Genomic DNA, 26,484 nt, shown 5'->3' with positions numbered 1-26,484 from the left:
AAATGTAAGCTTATGCATTTGGGAAACAAGAGTAAACAGATGACTTGCAAATTAAATGTGGTAAAAATAAGTCAATCCTTGTTGGAGAAGGATTTAGGAGTGCTTGTTGACAGCAGGCTTAGCAATAGTGCCCAAAGTCATGCAGTAGCTGCAAAGGCAAACAAGATCTTATCTTGCATTAAATGGGATGGATGGAAGTGAGATCACACTTTGAATTTTGAGTACAGTTTGGGGCATTACTCCATAAAAAAGACATTATGGAAAAGTGCGGAGAAGAGCCACCAAATACATAAAGGGGATGAAAAATCTAATTTATGAGGAGAGGTTAGCTCATTTAGATTTGCTTACATGAGAAAAGAGGCATTTAAGAGGGGATATAAAAAAAAGGTTCTTTACAGTAAGGGTAGTTAAAATGGGGAATTCATTACACAATGGAGACTTATGGCAGATACAATAGAATTTCAAAAATGGCTGGACATCTTTTTAGAAATGAAAGGTATTACCAAATAAGTAAACATGGGAAGGATGTTGATTTAGAAATTTGATTGCCATTATTTGGAATCAGGAATTAATTTATTTTTCCACTTATGAGACATCATTTGAAGATGTTTCACTAGGAGTTTTTGTTTGCCTTCCTCTGGATCAAAATACAGTAACTAAAAATATATTATAAGTATCTGTCTAAATTTAGCATAGGTTGAACTTGATGGACATATGTTTTGTTTTTTTCAACTATGTAACTATATAACATGCTCTTAGCAATTTCAGCCATAAAACAGCTTCTTTAATGTACAAAAAAAAAAAAAAAAGAGTCTAAAAAAATCAATCAATCAAAATAGCACTAAAAAGTCACAAACTGACAAGGAATACAAAAAAGAGCAGGCAATAAGACTAAATAAGCCTGGACTAAAAAGCAACGTTTTAATGCCCCCTGGCCCCTTCCTCAGGCTTAGTAACTTACTTTTTAGTGCTATTTTGATTGATTTTTTTTTTTAGACTTTTTTTTGGACATCAAATAAGCAGTTTTTTGCTCAAATTGCTAGGAGCACGAGTGTCTTTTCTCCTTTATCTGCCTATTTCTTGAATGCTTATCCTATGGTATAGTATGAGTAATTCAGTTTCTAATGTGTATTTATTTGAAATTGCAACATGCTCATGTGTGTTATGTTAGGTAACAAAAATGTGTAATGCACATGCCTTTCATTGGAACGCACGTTGTTATTTTTTTCCCGCATGTGCGGTGTACTGTATTGTTTAACACGTCTCAGTGCTACGATAATTCCCGTTCATACAGGTAACTTCACAATGGCCTTTTAGTGAACGCCCGTTGTTTAGGCATATCGTTAACGCTGAGGTTAACCCTTAAATTGAGGAAAACTAACTGATGTTACCTAATTAGTTAACATCGCGTTAGTTGCCCAGATTTAGCAGATCTTTGAGTATTTAACCCATAGTGTCTTCCGGTACCGAAAGGTGTTTTATGCAATATCACCAGTAGTTAATATGGGCAATAATGTTATAATGGCATGTGTTTAATTTGTGCCCTTATGACTTTAAGAGTCAATGGCATCTTAAGTGTTAGAACCCACTGCGAACTCCAGCCAGATGGCTTCAGCAAGTCACTTATACTGATGCAGTGGCCTTTATTTGAACACTTCACGCGTCATGTACATTGGAATCCCAATTTGAAACCGCGGGATGAATTCCAGCCTCCCCGCACTAAGATGCGAGCGCAGCGAGTGCAGAAAAACAATTGTTAGTGTTCTGGCTTTTAAAAACATGAAATTGACACAGTAGCACAGTAGCACAGTACTGTACACATTACAATTCATCAATTTTATTGCAAACGAAGAAACCGAATCCATGAAATTCAAACAAAACATCCGCGATAAGCGCAGGAGCCTGGGGCGATTGGCCGCATTCATGCTGCGTGGGGAACAGCAGAGAACTTAAAATCGGCGCTGTGATGTGTTCGAATAACGGCCGCTGCATCAGTATTCCCCATAACACAGATCTACTAATTGGTGCTAAGCCTCAGAGCACCTTACGTTCTATTCAATCGAATGGACCTTAAGGTGCATTAAGGGTTAGCATGGTTTAGTAAATATGGTCATGAATAAAGTTAAACTGTAATCCTGTTGCACAGCATGCACCTTTTAGCCAGGTAATAAAAATCTAGGTTCAATTTTTGCAGCTGCAAAGTGACATTACGTCATCTTATGTCTTGTAATCTTAGGTAGTGGAATTTGATTGTAAAACCTTTGTATCAGGAGCTAATTATGTCCATATTCCTCTGCATTACATTATGTATTTGGCAGTGGAAAATATAATGAATATTACATGTTACCTAGGATAGTAGGAATCATATGGCTTAAATAAGTCCGTTTATGTGTAGTTTTTATTATTCAAAAAATTGAATTACAGTATATACTAATTGGTATACATTACATATTATTTAAGAACTACAAGACAACAAGACTCTAAAGTGGTCACAACAAAATGTTTCCCAGATATCCTAAAGTATCTCATTGAAAAGGCCCTTGCTTCGACTAGTGGTGCAGATGGTGGCGCTGTTAGTGAGGAGCAGGTAGGTAGCTGGGGTAACAGTTAGAAGGTGAAGCAGGGGCAATAGGGAGAGGCAGGCCACTTCTTAGCTGACTCATCCCAATAGATTTGCCATATTGAGTGAAGATATTGGGAGTGTCAGGGCAGTAATGGCAAGGCTGGGGGAGACCGAATGCTCTAGCAGCTAGGGGAATAGTTCCTCCAGCACAGAGGGGACTAAGGATGCTCAGATACAAACAAAGATTGTGGTGGTAGGGGACTCCATTATTAGGACGGTAGATAGGGCAATCTGTTGCTGTGACCGCATGAACCGAAAAGTTTGTTGCCTCCCGGGTGCTCGGGTTCAGCACATTGCGGATTGAGTAGACAGATTGTTGTGAGGGGCTGGGATTGACCCGCCGTCTTGGTACATGTTGGCATCAATGACAAAGTTAGAGAAAGATGGAGGGTTCTAAAAAATTGTTTCAGGGATCTGGGCCAAAAGCTTAAGGCAAGGACCTCCAAGGTAGTATTTTCTGAAATACTACCAGTGCCATGCGCTACCGCAGGGAGACAGTCGGAGATTAGGGAGGTTAATGCATGGCTAAGAAAGTTGTGCAGGAAGGAGGGTTTGGGGTATTTAGAGCACTGGGACTCCTTTTCTGAGAGGTGCCATCTTTATTCTAGGGACGGATTGCACCTCAATGAAGAGGGATCTTCTGTGCTAGGGGGGAGAATGTTAAAAAGGTTGGATGAGATTTTAAATTAGGATGGAGGGGGGAGAGGAATGAAACAGATAACAGACTAAATAGAATAGATGAGGAAACAAGAGCTTATGGAGGTAGAATGGGGGCAAGTGAGAGTTTGACAGGCAGCAAAACACTCATAGTGAATACATATCATAATACAAAACTTCTAAAAACTAAAAAAGTTGGAGAAGGAGAAGATAATAGTACAGGCTGAAAATAAAACGGAAATGCATGCTTGCTAATGCAAGAAGCCTAACAGAAAAAAAGGGGGAGCTTGAATTAATAGCTACAAGGGAGCAGTATGATATCATAGTCATTACTGAAACATGGTGGAATGGAACTCATGACTGGGCAGTTCATTTAGAGGGTTATTCCCTTTTTCGGAAGGATCGAGCAAATAGAAGAGGAGGTGGAGTATGTATATGTTAAACCAGATCTAAAACCTATTGTAAGGGAAGATGTTCATGAAGTGAATTATGAAAATGTAGAGACATTGTGGATAGAAATTAACAGTGGAGGTAAAAGTATAAAGAAAATGTTTGTGGGAATATGCTATAAACCACCAAATATCGGTGAGATTGAGGAAGCTAAAATACTTTTGCAAAATGAGAAGGCATCAAAACAAGGTTATATTTGCATAATGGGTGATTTTAATTATCCAGACATAGACTGGGGCAATGAGATTAGCATTACAACAAACGGAAACAGGTTTTTGAGGGTGCTTAAAGACAATTATATGACCCAAATTATTGAGGAACCAAACAGGTGAAGGGCAATTCTGGATTTGGTAATATCAAACAATGTAGAAGTGATAGCAAATATTCAAGTCCTGGAACATTTGGGTAGCGGTGATCATAGCATGGTCTCATTTGAAATAAATGATCATAAAACAGATTACTTGGGTTCAACAAAGACCTTAAACTTTAGAAAGGCAGATTTGAATTAACTGAGGACTAATCTACAAGTAATACACTGGGATGATGCTTTTGTAGGGAAAAATGTTAAAGATAAATGGGCAGTCTTTAAAACATTGTTAGAAAAGCACACTTATCAGTGTATACCCTTGGAGAAAAAGTATAAAATAAATAAATCAAAACCAATGTCGTTAAATAAACAGGTAGGGGAGGAAATGGAAAAGAAGAGGCAGGCATTTAGATTCTTTAAATCAGAAGGGACAGACGCATCTTATCAGAATTATAAGGAATGTAAAAAAATTGCAAAATGGGAATCAAATGAGCAAAAATGGATAATGAAAAAAGGATTGCAATAGAAAGTAAGACTAACCCTAAAAAGTTCTTTAATTACCTTAATAATAAAAAAATGAGAAAAGAAAATATAAGACCCTTTCAGTGCGAGATGGGGAGGCAGATTATTAGAGATAAGGGAAAAGCAGAGGTATTAAACAAATTCTTTGCCTCTGTGTTTACCAGGGAAGAATCAAGTTCAATAGTAGTGCCGCAGGAGGAAGCCGCAACCTCCATATTAATGAACAATTGGTTAACTGAGGAAGAAGTTCATAGACAGCTTGAAAAAATTAAAGTAAATAAGGCACCTGGCCCCGATGGTATACATCCAAGAGTTCTCAAGCAGTTAAGTTCAGTAATAGCCAAACCATTACATTTAATATTCAAGGACTCCATTTCCATAGGCTCAGTTCCACAAGCTTGGCGTAAAGCAGATGTGATGCCTATATTTAAAAAGGGAGCTAGATCACAACCGGCGAATTACAGACCTGTAAGCCAGACTTCAATAGTCGGGAACTACTTGAAGATTTAATACGGGATAATTTTCAGGAATACCTAATGGAAAATAAAATTATTAGTAATAGTCAATAGTAAGTAAGGCGTCTAAGAGGGGATATGATAATTATATACAAATTTAAAAAAAATTAAAAGAGCTTTCAAAAGAACTACTCATCCCAAGCTTAGTACAAAGGACACGGTGTCATCCCTTTTGGTTGGAGGAAAGGAAATTTCACCAGCAACAAAGAAAGTGTTCTTTACAGTAAGGGCAGTTAAAATGTGGAATTCATTACCCATGGAGACTGATAACAGATACAATAGATCTGTTAAAAAAAATCTTTTTACAAAGGAAAGGTATATAGAGATATACCAAATAGGTATACACGGGAAGGATGTTGATCCAGGGAGCAATCTGATTGCCAATTCTTAGAGTCAGGAAGGAATTTATTTTTCCCTTATGAGATATCATTGGATAATATGACACTGGGGTTTTTTGTTTGCCTTCCTCTGAATCAATAAGTAAGTATAGATATAGGATAAAGTATCTGTTGTCTAAATTTAGCAAAGTTTGAACTTGATGGACATACGTCTTTTTTCAACCTCATCTACTATGTAACTATCTCAACCATTTTGTTATGGTGTTATAAATGTACAAAAAGCAAGGTCACACCAAAACAATTTGGTCAAGAATGTCCCATTTCTCTGAAATGTGTCACATTTGGCAAACAGAGAAGTTAATGCTAGGGTATTAAAAATTCTGAAAAACTGAGTTAAGGGATTTGACAACTTAATAACATCTTACATAAAATACATAACATAATATTCTAGTCTCTAGGAACAAGAAGCTGGTGTGCTATGATTTCTGAACATGCAATCAGAGAATATGGAATCTGAGTTTATTTATATATATATATATATATATGTAGAAGAGTGACCTAGGCGCAAATGAGACAGGGAAGAGAAGAAACACAAAAAGGAATCATAGGGCAGTATATCTGGTTATAAACAGACAATGTGATGGTAAGAGATGCGCTTACACAGGTAAGTTGGGTTAAAGCCTGTAATCCTCTATGGGACTCACGAACACAGCTACTGCAGCTCCTCTCCTTAACTTCTGGATCTCAGGAGTGCTTCTCCATGGGAACTCAGCTGCAGCTACAGCAGTCACAAATGGTCTCTGGAAGTCACTCGTCTCTATGGATGGATCTCACAGGGGGGGGTGGGGAGGAAATAAAGGGAGGGACAATATATGTATAAAACCTTTTAATCTAAAAATAACTCTTTGGAAAAACAAGTAATCAACTCACATTCTGTGAGTGAATTTCAGGCAGTAGAGTGATTAGCGAGTCTCTCACACTCGTGTACAGAAGCGCCGATTACCACTCCTCTCCGCGTTCACGATCACTTCCGTGTCACGTGGTCTGACGCGGTATGACGCGGCTCGGCTCTCGCGAGATTTGGTATCTGCCAGTGCAGGAAATCACCGCCGTAGCTCCTCGAGATTGTCTCTCTGCTTGGTACCTCGGCGTGTCTCTCTCTCTCTGCTGCAAACAAACGCTGGCCCTACGCGTTTCTCCACTTGGGCTTCGTCAGGGGCTGCTTTAATACCCTAATGCTAGGGTATTAAAAATTCTGAAAAACTGAGTTAAGGGATTTGACAACTTAATAACATCTTACATAAAATACATAACATAATATTCTAGTCTCTAGGAACAAGAAGCTGGTGTGCTATGATTTCTAAACATGCAATCAGAGAATATGGAATCTGAGTTTATATATATATATATATATATATATATATATATATATATATATCATGTTATCTGCTTAGTATTATTTAATTCTACATGTGATGAAATAGTCAAATACTGTGTGATAAAATAATACATCTGGTCTACAAAGCATGTTACAATGTAAACGAAAAATGCACAATCACAACTCTCATAATAATTTTTACCATAAAAATTGAATATAGTAGAATACATCTACAAGGCATATCTATGCTGAAGGTCATACCATTTTTTTGACTACCTGAAGCACAGTAGGAAAGTCAGTTCCCCCATGTTTACAAGGTTACTCACACTGAGTATAGGACTACAAAAGGAATTCAGCACTTAATTCTCGTGCCTTTACCACCAATGCAGACATCTTCGACATAATGTTTTGTATGTATCGACAGTACTTAAAAGATTATTAATAGAGATGTGTAAATTATTTGCCGACATTCAACGTCATCGCAAAAGTGCAAATATTCGCGGTTTGGTTAAAAAAAAGGGACATTTGTTTACCTTCATTTGAACATATGCAATACTGCCAGACACCACTATTCGAACTTTCAATCTGACATTTGATTCATCCAGAAGTTCCAGACCCTGAAATATGGGTCTTGCGCAGGAGGGAACCCCATATTTCAGAATATTAAAGTTCTGGTGGAATTGAATGTGCAAATAGTGTTGACCGGCGGTATTGCATACATTCACTTGAATGTTTTTGCATTTGCTTTCGAATATTCATCTGCAAATTTAATTGTCCTAAAATTTTGTGAACAATTTGCGGATTACATTTTTTACACATTCGCCCGTTGCCAAATTTATCAAATGGTTATTATGTGTATAATGGTTCCTGGTCCCTATATGTATAATGCTTATGCTGTCCCATTTAAAGATATCTCACTTGCAAAGCTATTTTTTTTTTGTCTGCAAGATCAACATGATTAAACTGCACCTACCAATTACTTCTGTATCTCTTCAAGGAGAAAAGACGTATGTTCCATTTGTTAGAATGTGTTAGCTGCCCTTGGGTAAACTAACCTCACTTGACAATCCACTTCTAAAAAGATTAACTCGCCTTTTTTGTGTGTTGTTTCAGAATTTGGTCTGGGCCTGGGGTTTATGTCCAAAGACAAGTTTCGTAAAATGACTGAAGGTGAGTGAAGCTCTGCACTTTCCCCAGTAGGAAAAGGAGTGGTATTGTTGTTAAGGCACTGACCTATTAAAGTTGAATTGTCCCTTGCTCAGCTGTTACTGTAGGAGTACACATTTTTGTATCCACAACTCAGGAGTTATCAGGGATTTCCCTCTCATTGGGTCCACTTGCAGCCTGAGTCCTTCTTATACATTACATTGTCGGCAGGGACAAAACTTCAGCTCACAACTTAACTCCTCTATGCCCTGGGTACCGAATGTCTAGTACTTTACTGGTGCTGCTCCATAAGGCACTGGTCGATTCACTTCAATGGGCCCAAGGGTGACTTGCAGTCGACGGAAGGTATGACACAAAATAGGGAAAGGGAGAGGAGGAACACTCTCGGTACTGTCATGTAGAAATTGGGGTGCTGGGGCTAATAACATATAGGCAAAGAGCCCTATAAGTGAATAGGGTTAAAGAAGAAGGCCCCTATTGTAGCACTCCCAATAAATGTAATGTGGTATTTTAAAAGAACAGACTTTATTAGTATTATAACAATAAAATAATGATGGACTAACTGAACAAAAAACACCTTATAAATTATACATCTCAGCACTGCTCCGCAGAGGTGCAGCAGACTTATTCAGAGTTGTATTTAAATGTAGCAGAATATAATCCTCCTTAAGTCTCAATAGGGACTGCATACCATAGCACCTTTTTTATTCAAAAAGCGAAAATCGCTACTTACTGAGAATGCAATATATCCAAAGTCCAAACTTAGACTAAATACTGCAACCCAAAATTTACAAAAAGCGATGTTCGCCAATAGCTGAGAGTGTAGTGTTAGTACTGTTAAGGTGTAACAACATTGGAATTTAAAAGCGCTCCTTGTGTAACAGGAGTGGTACTGTTAAGTACAATGCCATAAGCTACCATGTTTGTAACCCCCATAGAGCGAATTATATGCTCAAGTCAAACCGAGTGCCATGTGGTGTAACTCATTTATTGGTCCCCCAGAACTTGTGTTTAGCTACTTCTGATATTTAGTAGCTACTTACTCAGTACTGCAGATATACTGTTTGTCTCTGTATGTATAAACACAGACATTGTATCTGCTTCCCATAGTTATATGTGGGTGTAGCTGCAGGGTAATGTACTGTAAGCCATTGATACCAGACTTCTCCAGAGGGTAAATTTATATATACAATACACATTGTGTATATCTATATATCTATCTATCTATATACTGTATATACATATATATACATATACACATATATACACACACATACATACACACACACACACACACACAGATTATATGCATAGTCAGACTGATAGTGGCTGTCGACTGATCTTACTTTTTATGTAAGATAAAGTTCAAGGGGTCCCATATAGTTCAGATATACAGCTTTAGTGGAGCACACATGACCCCTCTTGTTAGTTTGCACTGCTTTGATGGCACATACACACAGAGCAAAGCCGCATGTAGCTGGACCGCCTGCTGTCAATGGCAGCTGTATCCAACTGCATAATATAGCGTGTGCCCTGGCTATCATGTGTCTAGTAAAGCCTGGCAACTAAGCTGTCTGCAGATGTAAGTAAGAGTTACAAAATAAACTTTCCTCCCTCGCTATGCTCAGGGGGAGCACCCGTGAAGCTAAACTGGTCTCCGTCGACCCCGCTATTAGATACTTTGTAGCTTCCGGTCACATGGTACAATCAAACGTAACGGCGTAGCGCACCGACGGCCATTTTGCATCTAGTGACACTTTCTCAAGGTGGCAAGGTCGCCGGAAGTTGTCTTATGGAGTAGCAGCACTTAGTGAATATGGCCCAACATGGACTCTGTTTCACTAAATGGTTTGCAGTAATTACCACATCTGCATTTGTTATTGTGCTTATGGTATCTAAAAGTAAATTCTAAGTCTATGGATTTGTAACACTAGAATTATTATAGTGCATTAAAAGCATGTACGCTGTGTTTGATTTTGCGCCATCTTCTGGAGAAAAGAAATATAAGCATGCTCAATAATAACAACTGTGCAGTATAATAGTGTGTGTGTGTGTGTGTGTGTGTGTGTGTGTGTGTGTGTGTGTGTGTGTGTGTGTGTGTGTGTGTGTGTGTGTGTGTGTGTGTGTGTGTGTGTGTGTGTGTGTGTGTGTGTGTGTGTGTGTGTGTGTGTATATTGCACTACAAAAAATGCTGCTAATTGTGGCTTTAGCATAACTAGTATATTCACATATAGGAAACAAAACAGAAAAAAAGAAGCACTCACAATAACTATAGAGGAGAAAGAACCACACTGAGATAGCACTCTCGCTAATCCTGGATGGTGTATGTAGAGTTTAAAATATTATATTATGAGACAACTGATAAAATAAAGGACTTTAAAAACAAACACTGAAATGGCGCATTGAAAAAAAAACACTAGGAGTATAATAACCCCAGGTAAGTAATAGCTCCTGAGTACAGTGTTATATAATAAAGCACTGTGCCTTGTGTATGGCTCAATATAACCAACTACCAAGGAATTGTAAGGTACAGGATAGAGAGGGGGTGTGGGGGTAGTGACTTAGTAGCCAAGGACAGAATGCTGAAGCTGGTCTGGGTATACCATTGGTAAACACTGACTCCCATATTCTAAAAAGCTGGTGGGCTAAAAACCAATCCACCTAGATGTAGCGGGGGTCTCTCCCTAGTTTGCCTGCACTCACAATAACAGCAGTTATTTTTCCACATTTTAGCAAATGTGTTATATGACAAAAATATCAAAGACATCTTGATAAAGGTCTGATAGTGTGGCTGAAACGTTGATTTTTTTTTTGCCAGCATGCGGGTCCTGGAATGCCTCATGTTATTACAAGACCCAGAAGTGTCAGAGGTCTGCCGGCACTCTGGTATCCTGGCAATCTAAAGGTTAAGAATGATATTGAGCTTTTGTAGATTAGAAAGGTGCTACTAGCTTCACAACAGGAGGGCACAGATTTTCTTTAGTGTGAATTTGCACCAGCAGAAAATGTATGAATGCATGAAACGTGTTATATGAGCTTTTTGCCTCTGATGCTGATCTTATAAATGGCAATGTCACCTCAGAGCTGGCATACAAGACAACACCCTGCAGAGGTATACACTTTGATATATTCCATTACAATATAGTTTCTCCGCTAACTGCTAAAAAAACGTCAAATCATTCGCTAATACAGTACAAGGCGCTGACAGAACAGAGAGAGAGAGAGAGAGAGAGATAGAGAGAGAGAGAGAGAGAGAGAGAGAGAGTCCTATTTAGTATAGGACCCACTTACTTGCTGTATATACCATAGGTATCTCCCCACGTAGATTACAGTTTGTCACGCAATTTGGAGGTATATGTCACTGGGTGTTCTTTCTCTCTCATATATATGTAGCCCTGTTTCCCCCTGAACACAGAAAGCTACTCGTGCTGCCCTTCTACCCGTTGGCTCACAGGAGCCAAAGCCTCTGCCACGGAGAGCCTGGGGTGATACACTTACGAATCTGGTGCAGCCCCTCCACCTGAGAGGGATCCCAACAGTGTGGGAGGAGCCCTTCACAGGACACAATCACAATGATCACACACTTAGTCTAAAACCGTAATGTCTTTACTGGAACATATATCTCTTATCACTCTATAGCTTCAAGAGTGAATTACCCCCGCCCCATACAAGCAATACCCCCACCACCATATACCCCACAATGTACCCCACAATGTACAACCCTTCCCACCCTTGTCCTGTGGTCAGCACTGCCACATGTGTGAGTACTCAGTTGGTGCACTTATTTAACGATACCTGCCCAGTGCTCCAGCACCTGGGCCTGTAGAGATCTTCACAAAGGATCCGCCGATCCACGATCTCCTCAGCGACATTCTGGACTCTGCTGGGCTGTCGTCCCTTAGGGTGGTCCCACCCTGAAGACAGTCTCTCTTGCGACGAAGTAGGCCTGGTCCCAGGCCTCTCTCTATGGTCTTCAGCGTCCGCTGTGTCCCTCTATCTTACTGCAGTACTAAGGGGTCAGGGTCCCTATCCTAGGGCCTGTCCCTAAAGCAGCCACAAGCTATACTTTGACTCAGGCCCTATCTGGGGCCTAGGGGATTCTGGCTACTAGCCTTTCTGCACCTACACTTCCTTCCCCTATCCTCTCCTGGCTCTGACTGACTCTCGTGCTCCCCTGTCAGCTTCCTACTTCCCTTCTAGGAGAACTCTAGCGCCCTATTGGCTGGCATGGTCAGGTGGGCACTGTAAAGTCTCATGGGACTTGCAATCCCTGCCGAGAGCCTCCCAATGATTGCCTGGGGGCCGCCGCAACTCCCACAATACCGCACATGCGCGAACCTCATGCAAAACGGCGGTGCCTTGCATCTGATGCCGCCAGGAGCCCCCGGCGATGCACTCGCCCCCGCAGCTTCCCTGCACTCAGCAGAGATAAGGGGGAAGAACTGGAGGACCTGGCTACATATATAATGGTCAATGGGGATTTCTAGCACATCATGTTGTGATTGTGCATTTCGGCAATATAGAATTACCCCCAGTGAAGTAAAGAAGCACAACATGCTCTAAGGCATTATGACATTCAGTAGAAGCTATTTATAAAGTTGACATACTTTATCTAAGACTTGCAAATTGTAACAGAACAGGTACATTCGTCTAGAAGCAGTGTTTTATATATTTCTTTTTAAATAAATCTGAATTAGGCAATACTTTCTGATACAACTGGATACACTTATTAAATTAGAAAGGTCTCTCTCAATAATCTGGCAACTGATTTTATCTTTGTTCGGATTCTTAAAAATGGGTCCGGAAATGGATTGCTCTCTGTCTCTGAAGAAAAAGAATCCAAAATTACAGATTGGCCTATTTGAGACTTATCCGTGGACCAAAATAAAAACTAATTTTGCCCATCTCTATGGAAAAGGTAGTTACTGTATTGCATTGTTGGATAAGGTTGCCAAAAGCAACAGATTATTCTCAGAAATATTGCTTTACAAGAATATTTCTCAGAAGGAGGATTTCACACAACAAATATGTGATCACGATGAAAAGGAGACGTTGGGGCAATTTTTAAAATTGCTACTTACATTTTGGTCTGAATGAGGCTACACCTTTAACTTCTATTGCTATCAGAACGGCCATTAATGCACAAACAAATTATAAACAAGAGATAAATATCCCTTTTTGCTGACAGAGGCAATGAAAGGGTTAGACACTATCTTTTTTTCCTCCAAATTTCCACTAGCAATTTTCTATTTCTATCTGTGTTTATACTTGAATCTGTCTGTCTCCCAAAGTGGTTAGACATCCTAAATTACATCAATTACTGTAAACAACTCTGTTGTTCACCAGCATTCTTTTCTGTAGCAATCACCTGAGTTCAGTGACTACATATAAATCAGTAAGGTATGCCCGAGCAATTAGAGATCTTTGGTGCAATTTGTGACACCTTAATATGCCCAGGCAATCCAAGGTAGGGGAGCGCAATCTTTTTCCCCTGTACCCCCTGCCGGCTGTCCCCCTCTCCTCGTGTCTCCCCACCCCCCTTCTTACCTTGAATCAGATGTCCTGGCGTCATGACGTCACGTTGCCATGGCAACACAACGTCACATGACCCCGCGGCGCCGCAATGCCATGGCGACGCGTCACCAGAGCCACCTCAATCAGGGTAAGGGGAAGTTTACAGAGGCCTTGCAGCTCCCCTGTCATTAATTTAAATGCATTCGGGAAGCGTGCAGGGCCTCTATAAACCCTGTGCCCCCCACTGCGAATCTCGCGCCCCCCTGGGTGGTGCACCCCCCACTTTGCGCATCCATGCTCTAAGGGGTCTCGTTATCACGCTCTCAAAAAGTGCTCCTTAATGCACACCAGACTTTTATTTTATATTCTGCTTGTACCTGTAGGTAATGGAAGAATAAGGCTTTGGTTCTTCATTGGGAACTAGTGTATACAAAGCTTTAAACTGTACACATTATTGAATACATTAATAACTTTCTTGATTGGTGCAGTAAAAGGCATGACAAAATATAAAACATTTACATTAGTTGGTAGATTATACCAGCGGTGCGCAAGCGCGGGCGGTTGCAGAGGCTCCGCACTCTTCCCCAAGGCATTTAAATTAAAATGTCGGAGGATCTCGTGAGGACCCCTGCAACTCTAAAACTTCCCTGGACTCTGCCGGCGTCACTCATGTCCATGGCAACATGGTGCTAAATGATGCTGCGGGTCACGAGGTAAGAAGGGGGAGCTCAGAACAGAGAGGAGCAGGTGGTGCAGCAAAAAAAGTTTGCACGCCCCTGGATTAGACCGTTTTGCAACATTAAAAATTAAACAGAACTTGATTCTTTCCATTATAACATGCGCCACATAACTCTACTATATTATATAAACATAAAATAGGGGCAAGATAGTTTGACACATCTTTAGCCATGTTAGGCTGATTATAGTGAAGAGGGGGTGAGAGGAGGAGGAGGCGGAGGTGAGAGGGGGAGGGTGAGGAAGAGTAATTGTTGAGGAGGTGGATGAGGAGGAGGGGTGTGAGAGGAGAAGTGTGAGAGGAGAAGGAGGGGATAAGGGGGTGAGAGGGTGAGGAAGAGGGGGTCAGGGGATGAGGGAAAGAGAAGGAAGAGGGGTGAGAGAAGGGTAGTGAAAGGAGAGGAAGGAGGAAGGGTGAGGATAAGTAGGGGGTGAGAGGAGGAGGTGTAGGGGGTGACAGCAGGAGGAGGGGAGTGACAGGAGGATGGTTAGGAGAGGAGGAGGGTGAATGGAGAAGGAGTTCGAAAGGAGGAGGTGGTGAGATGAGGCTGGGTTGAGGAGGGGATGAGAGGAGGAGAGGAGAAGAGGGGGTTGAGAGGAGGAGGGAAAGGAGGAGAAGAAGTGGGTGAGAAGAGGAGGGGGTGAGAGGAGGAGGAGGAGGGGGCTGAAAGGAGGAGGAATGTAACGCTTGCGCTCACCACGAACAAGGCGGGACCCCGTACTGAGGTGGGAAAGTACGAAACTACACACCCACAGCAGCGAGGCATGCCTGGAGGGTAGATAGTCAGCAAAGCCGGGTCTTGGGCAAGTGGCAGGAACAGCAGGGAGCATGGTTGGGGTCACAAGCAGTGGTCAGAGGCAGGCGGCAGATAGTGTGGTCAAGGGCACAAGCCTCTGCTTGGTCTGAGGCAGGCAGCAGATAGCTTGGTTGGGGTCACAAGCAGAGGTCAGAGGCAGGCGGCAGATAGCATGGTCGGGATCACAAGCAGAGGTCGGCAACGAGGAGACAAGAACAGGAAAAAAGCAATAGCAGCAGCAAACATAGGAACCTAGCAAGAGTTGGAGGAACCATTATAAACAGGCACTGACAAACAGAAAGGTGAAGTTTATATAAGCAGGCTGAGAGGTAGAGCACAGGTGCAGATGTGTCAGGTTTCAGGGTCTGGAATGTTCCTTGAGAGAATTAGCAGAGCAGCAGCAATCCCGGTGGAGAAGCATGGGCATTGCAGGCCAGGACATGACATTGAGAGAAAAAAACAAACATGTTTTTTTAAACATAGCTGCTCAGCAGGAGTAACATGGCTACAGGAACAACTACGAGAGGTACAAACTATGCAAATAAAAGCTGCCACACCTGTATGACTATAAGCTGTGATTGTAGCATATACAAAAAAGTATTGATGCAGTAGCCCGAGGTCAGTGCGAAGAATACACCTGAAAGTGCCAGAATGGAGGATATAATGGGTTTATGGTGTAATAAACTCGGCCACACAAAAGAGTGTTCCTTCAGGCCTTGTGATGATGATGATGAGGATGACTCTTATATGGTTCCAGAGACAGTGAGACGCAACAGCGAAATGCCCTTAGGATGTTGGGGGTGCCTAACCCTGGGCACATGGAAGAGTTATGTCCCTGCGTCCTTGAACTCTGGTGGTAAGAGCAGCACCAGCAGTGCGATAAATATTATCTCCAGCTACTGCAGCCACAAGCAAAGCATGATGGGTGGGGTTGAACTGTGAAAGTTTCAAACAATGAGTGTGATCTCAGTACTGTTCATGCCTTAGGGCAGGGGTACGCAAACTGGGGGGCGTGAGATTTTCTAAGGGGGCGCGGCAGTTAAGAGCTCCCGCGCTCTACCTCAAATTGTTTAAATTAAATGCCAGGCGTGAGGCCTCTGTAACTCACCTTGTCCCTGATGGCTTCGGGTGACGCATCGCCATGGCAACGTGACGTCATGTGACCCCCGCGGCGTCAGTCGATGCCGGAGACAAGGTAAAGATGGGGGCGCGAGCAGGCAGGGGGGCGCATACTGAAATGTTAGCGCACCCCTGCCTTAGGGCCTACCAAAACAAAGAAAGACGAAACAAATTTTAAAAAAATCTCATCTTAAACCCAGAACAGTCAAGATGGAATATATCCAAAAAAGCAGAAAAGTCACATGCTCACAAGTTGCTGCTGTCCATTCTCTGTCTTGGTGGGCTTCGTGGTGTACAATGTTCGCTATTGCTGTAGCAGGTAATACAGAAATATGCGGTGATATCACTTACCTTTGTTTCTTTTTATCCATGTTTCTAATAAATTCGTTTTTTATTGGAGTTCACCGCTTGATCCAAATTTGTTGTCATGGGTAGTGCACCACACCATTCTCTCTTTTTCCTGGGTCTCTCTCTGGTATGAGTACAGACCACACATGGTGTCCTTGCCTCCTCGAGACACCAGGGCGTGCAGGCTATATGGATCCCAATACGCTGGGGAGCTGAACTTTAGCATATGACATAGCCAAGTACTGTATGTAAATACACTACTATGGAGAGGGGACTTTAGTTCCACCTATATTACAGTACCTAACAGGGTAAAGAGACTTTCCTGACTGGACTACATACTGGGGGGATGCTCTTATTACCCCCTTTCCAGGGCACCCCTCATTCACCTTACTTCACAGGGGAAAACAGAACAGGGCTATGGGGCTCAGGTGGGATGCTGTTGGACTGTGGCAGACACCCTACTCCCCTTCTGGTGGCTGTTTTTCGGAGAGCAGGGTTTCACTAGAAAGAGCAATAATGACTGGACAGCAGCGCCCTGTGCATCCCTCACAAGTTAGATGGATGTGCCACCCAGGGTACTTCTCCGCTCTGCATTTCTCTATTTTTCTGGCGTTCATTCCGACTGTGCTTCTACTTTGTGCCCTTCTCTGGCCTGGGTGTCCTGCAGGTAGTACTCCACCCATAGGGAGTAAAGGTGTGCTAAAATTTACCACCCTTTTGTGGATCCGGGCCATGGTGTGTTCTGCATGGCAAAACTCTCAGTTTAATGAATAATCCCCTAAAGGTGCTGACTTCCACAGACATCAGTCTAGCATTTGCCCAGTTCAAGGTATTAGTCAAAGTACATTAAAAATAAATTACTTCTCTGTGTTTACAACAAAAGACAGGGGTGCCCAATGCTACATCCAATTGACAAAACATATAAAGTAATATGTATAAAGTTTAAACACTTCAATCATAATAATATTTACTTGGTTATTTAGTTAAACCCTTTGGCCAAAGCGTCATAAGCCTGCATACCACGTCAAGGTATAACCAAATTAATGCAGGTCCTACACTGAATGTGTGTGGTTCTCTGTGTTTATATTGGAAAAAATTATAAACAACAAAGGGACCTACATATTTATACCAATACTTTCGATTGTTTATTCTATAAGAAAAGGATGGTTTTAAAATCCTTTAGTTCCTCAAACGAGTGGGAATGGTAAATTTGGTATAATATTTGAATTTAGTCAAATCCATTATTTGTATATCATAACCAACAGAGAAACCAACTTCCTAGGACCAAAATCAGTGAGATTTGGGGGTTCTGGACAAAATTTAGAATACAGACTGTTTTTTTTTTATCAGCGAGACTCTGTTGACGTTTGCGACAATGCTAAATATCAGTGAGACTGATGGAATCCGTTCAGATTGCCAGGGTTCCAATGAGTTAAATGACCTATTCAGCGCCTTTTGTAAAATTTGCCAAGTACAGTACTTGGCACTAATAGTTTTAAACCCATTGATTCACAGTGTGGTGCCTTTATCACTGAGAGACGCTGGCCCTTTCCCACTCTCATCCCATTTCTTATACTTCTCTTTAATCTATTGCTGGTTCCTGCAATGTACAACTGAGTGAAATGCCGCAAAAGCAATCCATTGACTTCAATCAATTCGTGATTGAAATGTGACATTTGGATATAAGTTTAAAAAAAAAATCCATGTCAGTCTGGTGTTCGCTGGAAAGAAAAAAACTCTCGCCTCCGGGAGAAAATCAAAATCAAACTCAGGTTGTGTTTTTGAGAACTACTGTATCACATAAACTTAACCTATTTATCTCCAAGAATTACTTCTGAGGTAGGATCTCTGAGTAACATTCTCTATAAACACCTTTCTCCAGATTATAAGGTAAAGATGGTCCTCTTTTTATTTCTCCCAAACCTATAGATATTTTCAAATAGGGATTGCATTTATCACATATATGAAAACATCAGTTTATACGATTTGTAGGATTTTTGGTCTTGTTTAAAATAATGAGTAAAAATAACTGGACTGTATCAAAGTACTCTATAGTAAATAAGAATGTGCTCTTTTAATTATGCAGCTATTGGCTTTAATAAATTAGATTAGCAAATCCGAAGTGCCCTGTGTTGTTTTTCTTTACCTTTTAATTATGCTCACAGAACTGTCTGTTCTGGCAATGCATCATTACTAAGGGAGTTATTTTATACATACGCTACGTATTACAATCGTATATACATTTTCAAGTTTTTTTGTCAACTTTCTCTACTTTTTGTGTGTCAATAAAACAGTAAAAACCTCACCTTGCATCAAATGATTGAAACTAGAAGTTTCTTGAATCTGATAAGATGCTGATGTGTGGAAAATGAAACCAAAATGGGATTATGGGTGTCTGATTAATACCTAGGGGGTTATCAACTAAAATGCAATATTGAAATAATCACTTGAACAGTTTGTGTGGTAAGGCCAAGCGGCACTATAGCACTTTAAAGAATAAGCTTTGGAGATCCCAAAAATTACTCCAATAAGTACTGTAGGTAAGCTCAGTTTTGAAACAAAAAACATTGAATGTAAGCTCTATATGGAATTTTAATAATAGATGTAATATATGACCAAAAATGTAAATGAACAATGCACTCATACACTGTATTAAAGTAATTGGGGCCATGTTCTTTGTATACTGCACCGACACACTTTATTCGAGCAAATACCCAGTATGTACCTGGCAGATACCTGGAATGCGCCGCTCCTCACCTCTGACAAGCCCCGTTGCGTTTGCCTTCCCAGCCTGGGTTCATGCCTGGCTGACGGGCGGCTGATCTGTTAAATGATAATGATTAGGATTTAATAGGCTGCAATGCTTCGCGTGTCTACCAGATGGCATAAATTCATGAATTGTAATGCAGTATATATATATATATACTGTGCAGTATTGCAGCCAGCGGGAATAAAATGCTTCAATCCCTGCCTGGAAAATACCTCAATGCACTCGGGCAGAAAACAGTCACAAACCTCAATACACCCGGGTATACCCGAATTCGTGGGACTAGCCCAGCTCGAATAAAGTGTGTCGCCAGTGTAAGTGAGTGTCAGTTAGGCGGCACTTATAGTGTCGGCGACAGTGACGCAACGTCGCATCAAAACAAATGCATTGCCGCCGTCGTGTGCGCTTATACAGTAGTAAGCGCGGCGTGACAGCATGGTCGCGATCGCTGGAAGTCATCTTATTTTGAGTTTTCCAGTGACCGCAGCGTGACGTCACTGTCGTGTCGCCATCACTACAAGTGTAGCTGTAGACTTAGGCTTCGTCCCCGGTTGCCACGGCAGCACGCGCACCGCAAACAAGGTACAATCCAGTGACTGGGGCCGCAGCCTAACATAGTTAAATGTTTTAGATGTTTTAGTTTCCATGACAACAGTGCGCATGGGGTTAATACTTCCGAGTAGAGATGGGCAAATTATTTATCAACATTCGCTGCAAATATATTCAGGGATTGATTAAAAAACCTTATTTTGCCTAGTTGGAAAAAATTCTGTGCAAATGTATGCAATTCTGCCGGTGGCCGCTATTCACGAATTCATCCCAAACATTGGATTTGCCCATATAAAGTCCAAAGAAGAGTGCGCTACTCCGTGCTGGGCAAACAGGAAACATAAAATAAAAACGGGGGGGGGGGGAAAGCAAAAGGGAGGACCAATAGTGTGATACTGTTGATAACAAAAATGATGTGTAACAATGTATGCATCTCTCTCACAAACAAGCTAATAAAATAAACCTGGTATAGAACAGCCTTCCGTGATTGTCGGTCCCTCTGGTCCTTCTGTTGGTGGGCAAGCTGTTCTACCTGGTACTGTATTTCCAAACTGCAGTTCTGGTTTCCTCGTGACGTCTCCGCGTGGCTTGGAGCCACGTACAGCGTATCTTTCCCCCAGCCTCCACAGAATCTGGCTGCAGGGTATGCGTCTCACTGGCCTTGCATTCTAACCCTCAGACTCAAAAAATAGCCATGCAGAGACGCCATTCAGAAACCAGAACTGCATTTTGGAAGTACCAGGGTGAGCGGCTTGTCCACCAACAGAAGGACCAGAGGAACTGACAATAAAGGAAGGCTATTCTATACCATGCTTATTTTATCAGCTTGTTTGTGAGTGAGATACTTACTTTGTTACATATATACATTTTTTATCAACAATATCACACTATTGGTCCTGCCTTTTTCTTTCTCCCCCCTTTTTAATTTTTTTTTATGTTACACTTCTTTGGACTTTATATATACTTTATTGCTTAAGTAGGAGAGCATACAGTATCTAGAGTGCTGCACCAGTACAGTAGAGTACAGCACTTATTCCCTCACCTGCTGTCTCTGTAAGTTCCCCATCAAACCTCTTAGATTGTAAGCTCTTCGGGGCAGGGATTTCCTTTCCGATTGTCTGATTTTGCTGCACTTATTGTATTATTATAATTCCCTGTACTGTATTCTTTGTGAAGCGCTGAGTACACTTTTGGCGCTATATAAATAAAGACATACAATACAATACAATACCAGTGGTAATCTTTTATATTTTTATTTATTTTATATTTTTTTTTGCACACTGTCGCTATTTTATATATTAGATCCTCACAAGTGTCACATTTGATATTTTTAGATAGCCATTTTTAGAGTTGCACCGTGGACACTTATTTCTTTTATATTCGATTTGCCCAAACAGTGAAAACAGGTTTTGAGACAGAGTGCTCCTTTCTGTGCACAGATATCTCCCCCCGTGTTGTTTAATGGTACGCTTGGGGTGGTATATATAGCCATTGGGATATAGATTCACATACATATTTTTTTTAAACAAAAACTACAGACGAAAATTGGTCTCTCTACTCCTGAATTTCCTATTTAAAATAAGTTTGTCTCAAAGGGATGGTAGTTAAAAAGAAAATGCTAAAATGTAATCTTCTCTGCAAATGAGTAAATTATCCACAATGCTCAAGAGTCACTGGGCAGGTACGGTAGAGTATGACTCACCATGCCTTTATTGTGCACTTGCATCCTCTGGCAGCACAATACAAGAATAATAGAAGCTTTTACAGTTTACAGATTGGGTCCAAATTACCAGGCACAAATCCTTGCTTTGCAGCTTTCATTCCCTATGGAGCTTTGTGCCATTCCTTCAATCAAAATCCATTAGGATGGGATATATTGTTAATTACAATGCATTCTAAAGCATTGCAGTTGTCCAGTGACACTGACGTGGTGAAACAATACAGACATCAAGCCTATCCCATTGGTCCCATTGCTTTCTGAGTGATTTTGCTACCAGTGACTTGAAGCACAATCCAACCCTACTTAATTTTTTAAAAACATATCCTTCCTGACCCGAGGCGCCCCCGCACAGACTCAAGCTGGGAAGAAAGTACAACCCCTCTCTTCTCCCTCCTCAACAACCACGTGTCAATGTATCAAGGTCCTTTCTACAGTAGTTATTGTGCCACTGTTTCAATGTAATTTGGGCAGTGGTTTTATAAAGAAATAGAAGCACTTGAGGTACTTAAGATAATGGGACCTATCAATCTCTGCATCACTTTACTGATTGGCAGACTTTACTACATGCTGCTGTGGACTCTTGCTCTTAGCTGAGGCTAAGTATATGCCTGGTTCATCTTCTCTCTAACAGTTTTCTCATATGCCTGGGACAGGAGGCACGCACGGGGGATCCTGGGTTGGCGCACATGCGCGGGGGATGTTGGGTTGGCTGGGTGGGGACCCTCTGTCCCACATTGGGAGGGGGAGCAGGCCACAGGCAGAAGGCCGGACACCCTGCTTGCGCTGCGGGATCTCGGGGACTGCAAGTGATCCAGGGGTGGGGGGCAAGCGCCCCCCCTTGCCCCATCCTGCGGACGCCCATGGCTTGTACCCATGTAAGGCACAATAGCTTCATTTCAAATTTCACTATGTGAGACATCCTGAAGGCTCTGTCCCTCGCTCTCCTCACTGACCGGCTGGCAGGCCTCCGTTTGGTATTTAGCAAGCATCATCTGAACAGTTCTGGAGCTTTTTGGCTGCTGCCCACCAAAGAGCTTAAGGGAGCTGTAAAGCAAGGAAGTCAAAGCGCTCGTTACCCACCTGTCTAAGCTATAAGGCAGCCATGCAGGACAGGGTAGGAGAGACAGCTTCTAAAGATCTCAAACATCAGCGTTTAACCCTTTTACTTACAAAGAGACCTTCAGTGCATTCCCACAAGAAAGGGGTTCATTCTTTAAAACCCACACTCTTTAAAAAATTAAATGTATTTAGTGAAATGGTTAGAACAATCAGACAGACTCAGGATTATAACCTATATTATTAAACTCCCTAACGTCTATTGAAACTCAAATCAATAGCTGATTTCAATATACTGCAAGTACCTTGATACATTGGCACTAAGATATACAAATAATACATTTTCGCAGTCAGTTTAACAGGTAACACACTCCTGTGTATGCACATAACATACAGTATTACTGAGAATTCACACATTTCAACAATAGGTATCTTTATAAAAGGTAGAGTGCAGTACCCGTGACACTGTCTTACAGTTACTGTCTATTCAATTATCTTCAAAGATTTACTTTACAGACAGTCCTCGGTTATCCGACACAATGCGTTACTCAAAATGGCGTTGGATAGCGAAACGTCTTAAAGCGAAACACGTTTTCCCATGGGAACACTGTTTAAATGAAAGGTTCCGTTCCTGAAGGCATTTTTAATGCTAAAATACACCAAATATTTTATGCCGGCAATAAGATATGCAGCACACACAAATTATATAGTGCATATACTGTAATATATATATATATATATATATATATATATATATATATATATATACAGTATATATATATATATATATTATAATATAACATAAAATATTATAATATAACATAAAATATAATAATATATTATATAGTATAATATAATATTATATAATATATATATTATATACACATAAACAACTTTGCAAAGCGTTGGATAAGCCTTTTTGGCGTTGTAAAAATGAATATAGGTATGCATTGCATAGCGTTGGATAAGCCATTCGTTGTAAAGTGAAGCGTTGTAAAACGAGGACTGCCTGTAGTTGACACATGAGCCATCAAACTCTCACAGGTCTCATTTAAAATGGTGGTGGAGGAAATATGGTTGCCCCTACCTGTCAAGACAGCAAATTGTATAACAGGTTATCATGGCCATCATAGGTTAACAAAATGGCTGTCCCATATGTGCTTTTGTTCCCCATGTAAGACAGTTTATTCCCCCCCCCCCCCCCCATGTGTATTTAACGATATGTATTTTGGTAGGCTTCATTGTGTGATGGGCTGGTAATTCACTCAGCCCGACCAACACACAATGAAACCTTGCTGTCCTTTCTTTGGAGCCAGCGGTTTGCTTGGGAACACTGGGGAAGTGGGGGAGGGTGTGGCCTCATGTCGGGAGAAACACATACTCCAGCATTGTTCATCCTGACAGTGAGGTGCCTATTTCTGTGGGAGGTAACATGCTGAAAACTGGATCCTAGCCTCGTCGGTTCAAATACCATTGATCAGTTTGAATTCCCCACTCCTTAATCCCAAACTAAGGCCTCGTTCAGGGTGCTGGCTTCGGAGGGAGGGCGTGCTGCCGTGCGTGCTGCCGTGCGTGCTGCCGTGAGAAACAAAGTATTCAATTTGAATACTGGTTGTCAGGGTAGCAACTGCCCTGTCTCCGAAGCCAGGAGTTGAAGCTGGCTACAGTTTCAAGAAACGAAAATTTCGTTTTTTGGAGCTGCAGCAGCTTCACAGGGACCTAGGCAGCCAATGAAATCATTCTTGAGAATGATTTCATGACTGCAACCTCGATACTTAACCTGCCGTGTGTAACCCCGCCCCCTCCTCAACGCTGAAAAGTCTGCTGGGGGATAAACACAGATCGCCCAGCAAACTGCTGCACTGCCACCCTCCCGCCCTCCCTCCAACTCCTGCAGCTGGCACCCTGAGCAAGGCCTTAAGCACTGTCACCATCCTCTGCTCTGTTTAGTCCATCTTGGATGAACCCTCAGCCTCTGATTGGCTCAACTAAGACATTCTCTATGCTGATTGGTCGGCACCCGATTTCCCACGGTTTCAGACAGAGGCCAGGAAAGAATGTAAGCCGACGCCGATCAGAGCACTACAGTTGTTTGTGGCTAGTTGCAGGGTCAGAGACTAGCAGGAAATACAAACGCTGAACCGAGAGGCTATAATCCCTAGTCCCACGGATATTCTTAGGCGGACGGATCGTGGAATTCATCCTGGGTAAGCTATCTTCGGTAGCACCCAGCACCTAGGGCGCTAGGATTCCCTCACCTCCTGTAAACCCCTATTTTGTGTTGAGTTGAGCCTGTATTTGTGCATTGGGTTGCTCCTGTTGGCTTCAGCCAAAGTAAACCTCTTTATTTAACTAGTTTATTCTCTTTGGTGCTTGCGATATCAGTGAAATCATCTGGGCTCCTGTCGAAATGTATCTTAACCCTTTTGTTGCCAGAGAGTCCTTCAGCACTTTCCCATGTGGTGCAGACCCACTTGGCAGGGTTGGGGCTAAGAAAACTTGAAATGCAGACTACACCATAACATGACAAATAATTGTAATTAATTAACTGACAGCCCTTTTTGGCATACTGATCTGCTATTGATTGGAACAACTGTTCCCCATTAGCCGGCCTAGTAAAAACTGCTGGGTCACCTGACATCTAGTAACAAAGTGCACAACATTATAATAGGCAGCCACCACTGGGATGGAAAATCCATGAGTTCTTTTCATGCAAGAGGGTACCACTTTTTCTTATATGCCTCTGATTTCTATTACAATAAGGCATCTGCTAAGATAGATATTTGCACGTGTATAAAGCCATACAGTACTTACACTTATTTTAAAAGCACTGACAATTGTAAATCTCGCAGGTGTAAAGGCGTTAATTCGTTCATAGCTTATGTTTTTTAAGCATAGTTGTACGGAGTAAGTGAAATCACTATCATGCAATATAGGTGAGACGTAGGTGAGAAATGCTTTCCGATTGTGTATTGGTTACAATGTATACATCATATGGTTGTTTTGCAGCCATATGCTGCTTGAACTGTTGCAATTCAGCACTATTTGGAGGACAATGAAGCAACTGCGGACCACTTTGTAAACAGATGTCCACAGCTACAAGTAATGGAAAATATATACTACACAGAACAAACCCCCCATTCCTATTCTAAGTTCTCTGAGTCTCGAACAAACCCAACTAAAAAGAAAAAGATGAGTATAGTTATTTATTATTAAAATGTTATCAATCAATTCTTCTTTAGCACAGCCTGTGTACACAGATGCACTTTTGTAGAGTTTGCATCCACACTGAGAGACTGATGTACCAAGTACAAAAAGTGAGTTTGTCATAAATGTTACGAAAGGCATTTATAGGAGAAACAGGGGAGTTACTTGCTGTACAAATGTAGTAGATGTTAATACCCTCGTAAACGTGAGTTAAAACACACAATAAAATGGTAAATAACACTTGAGATATCCTTAACCATTGTTTTCAATAGCACTAATGTTAAATAACGCACCAGCGCTAATTCAAGGCATTGCGTAAACAGATACAATAACGTTTGCTACATTTGAACGTTTATCTTATACTATATTAGTGAAAGCACTGTATGCCTGGATGTCCGGTGTCCCTAGGGGAAATCTCATTGGTCCCTTGGGCCGCCCGCCCCCGCACACCTCTCATTGGCCTGAGGCGGTGTGACGGGCCACACACACACACACACACACACACACAACACAGCAGCTCTATACACACACACACACACACACACACACACACAACACAGCAGCTCTACACACACACACACACACACACACACACACACACAACACAGCAGCTCTATACACACACACACAACACAGCAGCTCTATACACACACACACACACACACACACAACAGCTCTATACACACACACACAACAGCTCTATACACACACACAC

The 26,484-nt window shown here is 41.5% G+C and overlaps 1 protein-coding gene and 1 long non-coding RNA gene across 3 annotated transcripts in view; one reads left to right on the top strand and one right to left on the bottom strand.

Annotated features, from left to right (window-relative positions):
- Nucleotides 1–26,484, top strand: part of KIRREL3 (kirre like nephrin family adhesion molecule 3) — a 945,792-nt gene that overhangs the window by 585,933 nt on the left and 333,375 nt on the right. For both annotated transcript variants that reach the window (XM_075604274.1, XM_075604273.1), the window contains exon 2: nucleotides 7,904–7,960. In XM_075604274.1, coding sequence (XP_075460389.1) covers nucleotides 7,904–7,960 — 57 coding nt within the window. The remainder of the gene's footprint in view (nucleotides 1–7,903; nucleotides 7,961–26,484) is intronic.
- Nucleotides 3,491–9,610, bottom strand: LOC142497035 (uncharacterized). Its single transcript, XR_012802159.1, has 3 exons — nucleotides 9,304–9,610; nucleotides 6,073–6,675; nucleotides 3,491–5,092 (listed from the first exon to the last, which is right to left on the bottom strand). It is a non-coding gene; the product is annotated as an uncharacterized LOC142497035 (long non-coding RNA).

The sequence above is a fragment of the Ascaphus truei genome, chromosome 6, assembly GCF_040206685.1.
Source record: "Ascaphus truei isolate aAscTru1 chromosome 6, aAscTru1.hap1, whole genome shotgun sequence".
Lineage (NCBI taxonomy): Eukaryota > Metazoa > Chordata > Amphibia > Anura > Ascaphidae > Ascaphus > Ascaphus truei.
This window is presented reverse-complemented; position numbering and strand designations above follow the sequence as displayed.